At 47.6% G+C, this 10,184-nt stretch overlaps 1 protein-coding gene across 1 annotated transcript; it reads right to left on the reverse strand.

Moving 5' to 3' along the window:
* Positions 1 to 48: 48 nt before the first annotated feature.
* On the reverse strand, positions 49 to 7,136 carry LOC120763736 (gasdermin-A-like). The gene is made up of 10 exons (XM_040087272.2): positions 6,967 to 7,136; positions 5,421 to 5,685; positions 5,062 to 5,257; positions 3,399 to 3,564; positions 3,233 to 3,326; positions 2,793 to 2,840; positions 2,392 to 2,546; positions 2,051 to 2,201; positions 1,270 to 1,343; positions 49 to 1,134 (listed from the first exon to the last, which is right to left on the reverse strand). The coding sequence occupies exons 2-10, from the start codon at positions 5,638 to 5,640 to the stop codon at positions 898 to 900; spliced, it is 1,341 nt and encodes a 446-aa protein (XP_039943206.1). The 5' UTR covers positions 5,641 to 5,685; positions 6,967 to 7,136; the 3' UTR covers positions 49 to 897.
* Positions 7,137 to 10,184: the final 3,048 nt, after the last annotated feature.

Raw genomic sequence — 10,184 nt, forward strand, 5'->3', positions numbered from 1 at the left:
TACCTGAATACTTCTTATTAGTCTCTCTTGGAATACCATGCAAAGGAGTAATCAAAATATTCACGCTTTATTTTAGAAAGTTCTCTACATGAGACTCCTGTATCCACAGCAAGGGCCTTTATTTCTGGTACAGTCTCAGTCCTGAGGTTGTCAGATGTGCCATGGAACCAAAAAGACACAAAATTAAGAAACTGTCTTTGAAAGCACCCAATAGCTTAGCAAGAAGCTGTTCTTTATTTATAAAGTGATAATACCAGTATTTTTAGTGTTTCTCTGAAGTGCTGCCCGTGTCTCTTGGGCATCCTGGGGAGATGGGACCAGGGAGGTGTCAGTGAAACCTTTAGGATCCCCCCACTTCCTACACCCAGCACTTAATGGAACCCCCCTGAACCAGAGAGGGTCCAGGGTCAATCACTGCTGATGTTTTCCTTTGGCTTTTGTTTCCTTTGCATTTCCTCCCTTTTCCTTTACATTTCATTTTTGCCTTTGTATGTTCTTTCCCTTTCCCCTGCCTCTCCCCTTTCCCCCTGCATTCCCTTCCACTGTCCATTCCCTTTGCCCTTCCCTTTCCCAGTTTCAGATTGCAGAAGCAGCAGCAGCATTGTGAGGGAAGCAGGATTACATGAGGCACCGATGCCAGGCGTGTGATTATTTGGGCTTGGGGATTTTGCTGTTGTCCTTCAATATTCTTGAGGAGACAAACACACAAATCCCCTGTGAATTCCAGCCTTTAGCATCCATAATTGATTTTTCTAGCTTTAAATTGGCTTTTTGCAGCCAAAGCAGCCAAGCAGCCTTGAGCACCAACAAGGATGATATTGGGAGAGGAACCTGTCTCATCAGCAGAGATTTCCCAACCCTTTACCGAGGGTTTCCCTGAGCAGGGCCAGGTGCCTCCTACTCGGAGCCACTCAGGAGGTTGAGGGTGTACAGGGCCACAAAGAGGGCTGCCACGGCCTCGAAGGGTTGATGCCTAGGGACAGCTGATCCATCTTCCTGGAGCTGCACTCCACTCAGCTCCACCAGGGCCATGGTTAACCTCTGTTCCTCTTCGTGTGGGAAGGAGAGCAGCCTGGTATCCACATGGAAATGCTGCATCCGAAACTCCAGGTCATGTTTCAGTAGGTCTGCAACCTTTAAACAACAATAAAAAAAGCAAAATCAGTATTTTCATCACTAGTGAAGTTGTGACATCACTATGGAGGTGTTGTTATAATTAAAATAGTCTGCACCCCCTAGAAAGGAGCCAAGTGTGATGTGTGTTCTCACCAGCTTCAGCTGTTGCGACACAATCTTCCTTTCCAAGGATTTCAGCAGCCGCACCAGCTGATCCTCCATTAACTCTGCAGAAATAAACGGGGTTTAGATCCAAAACATTGCAACAATATTAGTGGTGGGATGGGAATGGTGAGCAGGATGGGAAAGAGTGAAGAGGCTGGGAAGGGTGATCATTCCTTGTAGGAAATGGTTGTTTGGTCAAAGGTTCTTTGGATGTTTAATAGAAAGGATTTGTGCAGGCTCAGGGTGAGAGTGATCTGGCTGTTACTCACAGAATCATGGAATACTGGGCTGGAAGGGATCTTTAAGGATCTTTGCTGTCCAACTCCCATCCCTGCACAGGACAATCTCAGCAATCGCAGCGTGTGCTGAGAGCATTGTCCAGCCCCTCGTGGAGCTGTGTGAGCCTTGGGGCTGTGACCATTCCCTGGGGAGTCTGTTCAGTGCCTGAGCAGCCTCTGGGATAAGAACCTTTCCCTGATATCAACCGAAACCTCCCAGGCACAGCTGCAGCCGTTTGCTTGGCTCCTGTCGCTGGTCAGCAGAGCAGAGATCTGGGCTGCCCCTTGGGCAGAAGCTGTGACTGAACTCTGAGGGAGCTGGGAGCCCTGGCTGGGTGCAGAGGGGATTTCTGTCCTCTCCCCTCCATGGGACTCGGATGTAGATTCCACTTGAGGAGAAGGAGGAGGAGGAGGAGAAGAAGGCAGGAAGGAGTGTCAGGACTGGGAGTCATCCTTGCCTCAGTTTCCCTCACAAAGACCCAAAGCCTCACCATGCAGAGCATCGAGGACGTAGGTGATTCCCTCTGCCAGCAGAAGGAGACAATCTCTTGGAGAACGTTGTAAAGTGCTGAACAGGGCTTGCAAGTCTGGGCTCTCAGTTTTCAGCTCATAACCATCATTTTGCTCAGGAATATCTTCCATCTGGGGGAACAAGGAAAAGGAATGTCAGGATTTGAGGGCTGAGGCTGCTGCTTGTCCAGAGCAGAGAGATGTGCTGAGTGAGGGAATTTTGGATGGACAGCTGTGGCACAGGGCAGGTGACTTGTGGGGCAAGAGGTGTGGTCCTGGGTGTGTCTGTATAAATGATGGCAGTAAGAAAAGCTTCACTTACTGTCTGGCTGAGCTCTTGAAGGAGGTTCTTGTCTCCCATCACGGCTTTGATGGTGTTTAAGATTATGAGCTGCTGGTCAGAAGACAGCTCGGAGAAAATTCGGCAGGAGTTTTCAAGTTCTGTCACCACTACTCCTAAATTTCCTAGGGAGGGACCTGCAAACCAGGAGTCCAAATCTGTCACTTGAGTTCTAGGAGTTCACAGGCAGCATTAAACTCTGTGTGAAACACTCGTATGTGTGTTTTTGAAGCAATAAGGAATTTGGGCAGTTGTGATGTCTCAGGGAAGAGGTAAATGCAAATCACTCCTGGAGATTTGTTTAATGCTGGGAGATTCCATATTATCCAAAGCAGCTAAAAGTTGTGCAAGTGAATGCTCTGAAATACATTACTTATGCTCACCTTCATAAGATGCAATTATATAGTGTCCTCTTCGTATATAACTCAGATCTGAAAGAGGATAAAAAGGACATTTACAGTGTCCTACATCCGCCATCCCACTGGTGGTCACCCACCCTGTTTTCACCATAATTCTTTTCTTCTGATTAGAAAATAAACAAACACATACTCTGCTCTCTGTGCCATTTGTCACCAGGAGCTTTGCAGCCCCTGGACAGTAGATTGGAGACTTTCTTCTTTCCTTTTCTTACTCAGCCCTCCCCAAACAGCATCTTTCTTGTGTAGCTCTTCGACCTCGCTTGGGCTCTCTGACCTCAGTCCCTCAGACTGCTTCCGTCACCTTGCAAACAAGTTTAGGGCGTATCTGGGGTGCTGTGATTCTTCATAAAATGTTCTTCCTCTTCTGCATCTTCTCTGGAAGGGAGAAACTGGTCATTACTTACCCCATGCTCCATCTTTAACGTGCAGCTGGATGGTCCTGAAGACCAGGGTGCAGCCCTTGGGTATGACTATGCCTTGGTTGTTCTCTCTGGTGCCCTGGTCAAGGAAAACAACCAGTTAGAACACCTGGGTGCAGGTGTTGGAGAAGGAAGGAGGGAGAAACCAAACCTTTGCAAAGAATGTGGCATAAAACTTGGCCATGAAGCCCCCGCCTGCCTTGGTGGATTCCTTGTAGATGGCCTCCTCTGACGCTTCGAAGATTTCAGTGACCACGTGTAGACTGCTGCCTGTTCTCTGTAGCTGTTGGATGAAGGAATGATCCATGTTGATTTTCCTAAAAGAGGAGAACAGGATGGGAAGGGTCTGGAGCACCAGGAGCAGCTGTCACAACTGGAGGGATGTGTTGGTTTTCCATGGCCTGGTTTTTGTAGCAGGGGTCCACAGAGGTGGCTTCTCTGAGAAGCTGCCAGGAGCTTCCACCATGTCCGGCAGAGCCAATCCCTGATGGCTCTGAAGATGGACATGCTGCTGGCCAAGGCTGGGCCAGTTAGAGATGTTGGTACCACCTCTGTGATGACATAGTTGAGGAGAAAATCAAAGCAAATTGGGACACATTTTTTTCCTAGCCAGAGAAGAGGAGTAATTGGGAACCTGTGAGGGAAACAGCATGGAGACACCAAGGTCAGGGGAGAAGGAGGGGCAGGAGGTGCTTTGGGCACTGGAGCTGAGAATCCTCTGCTGGCTGTGATGAGGCCATGGTGAAGCAGCTGTGCCCCTGCAGCCTATGGGGATCCACAGGGGACACAGATCCACCCACAGCCCGTGGGGATCCACAGGGGACACAGATCCACCCACAGCCCGTGGGGATCCACAGGGCACACAGAGATCTACCCACAGCCCATGGGGATCCACAGGGGACACAGATCCACCCACAGCCCGTGGGGATCCACAGGGGACACAGATCCAGCCACAGCCCGTGGGGATCCACAGGGCACACAGAGATCCACCCACAGCCCGTGGGGATCCACAGGGGACACCGATCCACCCAGAGCCCGTGGGGAGATGCCCATGCCGGAGCAGGTGATGCCTGGAGGAGGCTGTGACCAAGTGGGAGACCCGGTGCAGAGATGGGGCCATCACCCAGGCTGGAGCAGGCTGTCCTTGGAGGACAGCACCTGTGGAAGAGTCACCAACACCGCAGCGGTTTTGGCAGGACTGCTGCTCGTGAGATTTGGAACTATGCTGCAGAAGTTCATGGAGAACTGTCTCCCATGGAAGAGACCCCCCTAGCATAGCAGGGGCAGGACTCCTCTCCCTGAGCAGCAGAAGAAAAGCTTGGGTGAAGAACTGACCAAAGCCCCCATGCTCTTTCCCTGGCACTGTCTGGGGGAAGGAGGGAGGAGCTAGGGGATAAAAAGGTGTTTTCAAGGGCTTAATTTCTCATTATCCTCCTATGATTTTCTTAGTATTAAACAAATTTTAAATTGAGCCTGTTTTGCCCTTTGACTGTTTTTTCGAACTCATTATTGCAACTCATGAACCCTTTGTTTAATTTTTTCTCTCTCCTCTCCGCGGCTTTAGCGGCAGAGAGAGAGTGAGTGACTTTCATCAGTGCCTGGCATTTGGCCAGTGTCAAACAACAACTGGGGGAGAAGCCTGTAGAAGAGGGGGGTCGGGGGGACCATGTCATTCCTTCCCTGTCTAACCTGGCCTAGTTAGGGGAAATTCATGCTATTAATCTTGGTTTTAGGCTGTTGAAAACCCATTGTTGATGTGATGTGTGCTGGAGGGGGATGAATTGAGCATGTGTGTTCCCTTTGTCATTGCTTACCTTTCTCTTCTCAGTGCCTCCAGTAATTCCAGTGATACGCTCTTCTTCTGTGCTATGATATAAAATGCCTTGGACAAGGAGGCAGCTCCTTGCAGCCCTGCACTTGCAGGGTCAAATGAAATGCTGAGACCTCCATCAGCTTGGTCAGCACTGACTTGTGTGAGAATAAATCGGCTGGAATCTTGATGGATGAACTCTGAAATAATTCCATGAGTTATGTTGAGCAGGACTACACAGACTCATCACTGTAAGTACATTGTACACAAGAAAGCTGGAACTTGGTACAGTTTAGCCACAAACTGTTCAGAAACATTATCTATGGTATTTGATACATTGATATTGATAAATTTGGGCTTTACCTATGAGTGTACCATCTTGTCCTGGCAGCAGCACATCATCCAGTGTGAACCCTGTGCGCTGGTAGTAGGGAGCTCGGTGGAATATGCGGCTGGATTTTCTTTTTTTTATCAGTAGACAGAGGGGCCTGAAGTGCTCATTGTGTGCGATGCTCTCCACAGGGACCATTTCCTTCTTTGGATCCATTTGCTTTACGATGAATTTAGTGAGTTTTTTAAACATTCTGCTGTGGCTGAGGTTTTGAAGCAAAGCCAAGTGGATTTGTACCTTGGGAGAGAGGCAACACAAATTAAACCAAGTTACTTGAAATAATAGCACAGAATCACAGAATGAACTTGCTTGGACAAGACCTTTCAGATCATCTAGTCCAACCTTTGACCAAACACTTTCTCATCACAGCGCTGAGTGCCACGTCCATTCTCTTTTAAACACATCCAGGGATGATCACTCCACCATCTCTCTGGGCGCAAGATCCCAGAGAACATTCACTCTTTCAGTGAAGAATTTGTTCCTGATGTCTAAACTAAACTTCCCTGGCACAGCTTAAGCAGGATGTTGCCACAAAGATTTAATTTAATTATTAAGAAGTTTTCAAGATAATGACTGCTATTACCCAGGGACACAAGTTTCACAGGGTTTTCACAGGGGGTGTTTGGAGAGGAAGCAGAAGGAGCTGTGGGTTGTTTACCCTTGTCCCCCTTTGCTGGTGAACCCCAGTGATTGTGCAGAGAACACCGCTGGCAGACTCTGAGAATGCTGATTTTAGGGACAAATGTGCCCGAAAACAGAGAGAAATCAGCCCAGTCCATCTCCTTGGGCAGAACTTGTTGGTCTGCAGGGGAGAGCTGGTGTTTGAGGGCCAGAAACAAATCCCTGTTTCTTTTGTGACACAGCTGTTTTTCATCAGAAAGTTTCAGTTTCACTTTCTGGTGTTTTACAGTTGGAGCTGGGGAGGGGAAAACAGAGCAATTCTGAATGGTTTGGGTGTGAAGGGACCTTAAAGCTCATCCCATTCTTCTCCCTAACATGGTCGGGGACACCTTCCACTATCACAGGTTGCTCCAAACTCCATCCAACCTGGCATTTTACACTGCCATGCCTGTGGGCCAGCTGGTGCCTGTGCCTGACCACCCTCACAGAGAGGAATTTCTTCCCAATATCCCACCTTACCCTGCATTTTTTCAGTGTGGACCATTCCAAAACCAAATAGCTTTGTGTGCTCAAGGTTAGTTGTGCTTTTGGGCTCTTTCCCTTGGAAGTCTCCGAGAAGAGAAGAAAACTAAAGAAAGGCACTTAAAGAGAAAGCTCCCACCAATCCTCTCCCGTACCCAACGCTCTGGGATAATGCACTTGACTGTTTGTGGGGTGGGGGTCGTGCAGAGCAGACCGGGGGGCTCCCGAGGCGATGTGGCCTATGGAGAGCAGCGGGACTGGGGAAACTTCTCTGGCTGTCTGCCAGAAAAGTCTGCTAAGTACGGGAGCTGCGAGTCGCACAGGAAGCTCGCTCCGCCACACACCCAGAGCAAAGAAAAAATTGATTTCCCTTACCTTGGTAACGAGGGGCGGCTCCCTGAAACACCGCCTGGGGTGCGGCGGTGTTAGATCTGATCCCTGGCTGCTCCCAGCAGCTTATCAGGACTAGTTCCGCGTTGTGAGATCACTTCTGCAATTTGACACCCTCATTACCAGAGTTCCGCTTCCACAAATCGGCCGTGGCTTGCACTTCCTCGTACGTCACTGACCGCAGTCTGTTGCACGGGCTGTGGTTAACTCAAACTCCTACAGAGGCAGGAGATGTAAGTCCAGTGCTGGAAGTGTCCCAGACCAGACTGGACAGGAAGGTGTCCCTGCCCCTGGCAGCAGGTGGGACTGGATTGGCTTTAAGGTCCCTTCCAGCCAAATCATTCCATCATTACATGATTCAACTTTATTGAGCCATGTATCGCTGCTGTTCTTTTACAGATGGAGAAATGAACTCAGGAGGGGATGTTGGCAAGAAATTCCTCCCTGTGAGGGCGGGGTGAGGCCCTGGCACAGGTTTCCCAGAGAAGCTGTGGCTGCCCCATCCCTGGCAGTGTCCAAAGGCAGACTGGACAGGGCTTGGAGCAGCCTGGGATAGTGGAAGGTGTCCCTGCCCTTGGCAGGAGGTAGGAATGGATTAGCCTTCAGGTGCCTTCCAGCCTGAGCCATTCCATGTTTCCTGGATACACTGCTATGCTTGTTTGTCAGCAAAAGCCATCCATGTGAAGATTCCAGGAGGCAACTGCAAGTTTTTACCTGAATACTTCAATTTTATTAGTCTCTCTTAGAATACTGTACAAAGGAGTAATAAAAATATTCACGCTTTATTTTAGAAAGTTCTCTACATGAGACTCCTGTATCCACAGCAAAAAGAAGGCTATGGGGGAAAAAAACCCTAAAACTTTTTACAGAACATTCCTTTAAAAACCCCTCCCAACTAATTCAGCTGATTCAATTGATCCAAGGAGGGTATGGACACACCAACACTCGCATGCTTAAAATATATTCTAGGCAATGATAAAGCAACAGAAGTCACAAGGAGGAATATTAATGTGTTAACCCACTGCTGTCCCCTCCTCGAGGGCCAGTACCGAGTTTCTAAAAACAACCCAAAATTGAACAGTGATTCAAACATAAAAGTACTTGAGAATAAGCAGCCCTCCATTTAGTTTATTTTAGAGGCTTTTTCCTGCAAAGGTTTGGACTGTTTGCCAGCCTGGTAGCTCTGTGAAATGACTCCCAGTTCAGGATCCCTGATTCAGGAGCACCAGGCTGGGAAGACTTGCTGGTTTTCTGAGTGTCCTGGAGCCCGGGCTGCCGTACCCCGTGGAAACGTGCGTGGTGCTGACAGTGGCTGAGGAGGCTCTGCCAAGTACAAGATGGGACAGGCTTCTGCCAGGTCCTGAGAAGGCTTCCAGCTTTTCAAAAGCTTTTCTCTTTCATTGCAGAACAAAACAGAAAAGCTTCAAATACCTTCTTACCAGGAAATGTTTCTCCATCACAGGAGATTTATCTCTTCAGGTGGGAACTTGCCCTGATCATGATACAGGACAAGTGTGAGAGGAAATCTGCCAAGTGTGACGTGATGTGATCAGAATCCCATTTCAAATCAGTAACAATTAGTTATCTCCTCCATGCAGGCACCTGGGGAAAACTCCACTCTCAAAGAAGGAGTTCTGCTCACGTTTGGTTTCTCCTCCCACAATGTGGCTTCACACCGATCTGTCCTCTGCCAGGACACGTCTGACCACCCCTCAGCCTGCTCATGCTGTCCTTTCACTTCAGACTGCCTCAGGTACAGCCAAGAATGGTGCTTTAATTACAATTAACTTCCTGCTTTTTATTTTTGATTGATCCTAACACCTACCCTTAAGCTGAAATCTTAAGGAAGATGCAGCCCAATGTGTAATTGTTCAAATACTTATTAATCATATATAGATACTTAACTCACCAAAATGGAACATGAAATCTTTCTTCAACTTGCTTCTTTCCATATTTATTCCCTTTCCATTTATGTTTCCCTTGACTGGATTAACTGAGTCCAAGTTGGGTATTCCCATGGTTATTCCATGGAAAAAGGGAACCTGTGTTGTAATGAGTGCCACTCAACTCTGGCATTAGCTGTTTTGATCATTTGTGGGAAGGAGAGAAAGCAAAAAATATTTACTTTTGTTGCTAGGCAGAGCCTTAATTACAAGTTTGGGGCTTCAGGCTTTAGAACCTGCTTGTTTGAGAAGTTTATAATCCTGTTCTGCATCCCAGTTCATCTTTAATTTAATGAAACAGGGTCAGATGTCCATAGTGTCAGTGACCACACAAGTGTTCAAACCCACCGCTGTGTTAATGCCTTCAAGGAGACTCTGAGAATTGCTGTATCTCATTGAAAAAAAGCCAATCCTTTCAACTGATAATTATTCTAAATTTACAAACCTGTGATGTGCATATGCTTAGAAATACCCAGCATATGTCTGTCTGTGAAGAGTCACGTTTGAAAGCATCTAGAGGCTGTTTCTGTTGCAAAAAAAATGGTTTTCCCCATGCTTTCTATGACAATAATCAGTCTTCTTTCGTTTCCCCTGGAGATGGAAGTGGTGTCTGGGCAGACTCTCAGGTCTCTTCACCACCACAATCAGCATTTCAGGACCTGGCCCTCCTTGGAGCGGCCTCTCCCACAGGAATACTGCTTATGTCTGTGTCGTTTCTCAACTGATTGATGAAATATCTCTATTTTTATCATAATTATCATTGTCTAGTAGCTTAAAGAGCCAATCAGGGTAGAGAGTACCTCAGCTAAAGCAGCAGCTCTTCTATCCTAGGTTTGAAAGTTTAAACTGCCCATCAAGGAAATTGCATATCTGTCAATACCCTGGGGTCTCCAGCCAGACTCTCTTCTCCTTCTACCTGCTTGAAAACTTCCTTTTCACTGGATTCCCACTTTTCAAACACATTAGGAAATGATTCTCCCTGCATTCCAGCGGCCCTCTGAGGTACACTCCGTATTTTCCCTTCCCTGTGGCAGTCCCGTAGGGAATCTGAGAGAGCAGTGAAGCAACTTGCCTAAAATTATGCATGGAGTAGTAATAAATCTGAAATTCCCACTTCCATGTCCTATGCTCAGACCATCCAAAACCTCAACACTCTCTACCGTGGCCTCTAAAGCCGCATTTGCTACTGCAGGGACAAAAGGAAAAAAAAAAAGGCAAATTTAAAAGATTTATACCATTGTCAAAAAAGGTGAGACAATA

This window comes from Hirundo rustica, chromosome 27 (genome assembly GCF_015227805.2).
Source record: "Hirundo rustica isolate bHirRus1 chromosome 27, bHirRus1.pri.v3, whole genome shotgun sequence".
Taxonomy (NCBI): domain Eukaryota; kingdom Metazoa; phylum Chordata; class Aves; order Passeriformes; family Hirundinidae; genus Hirundo; species Hirundo rustica.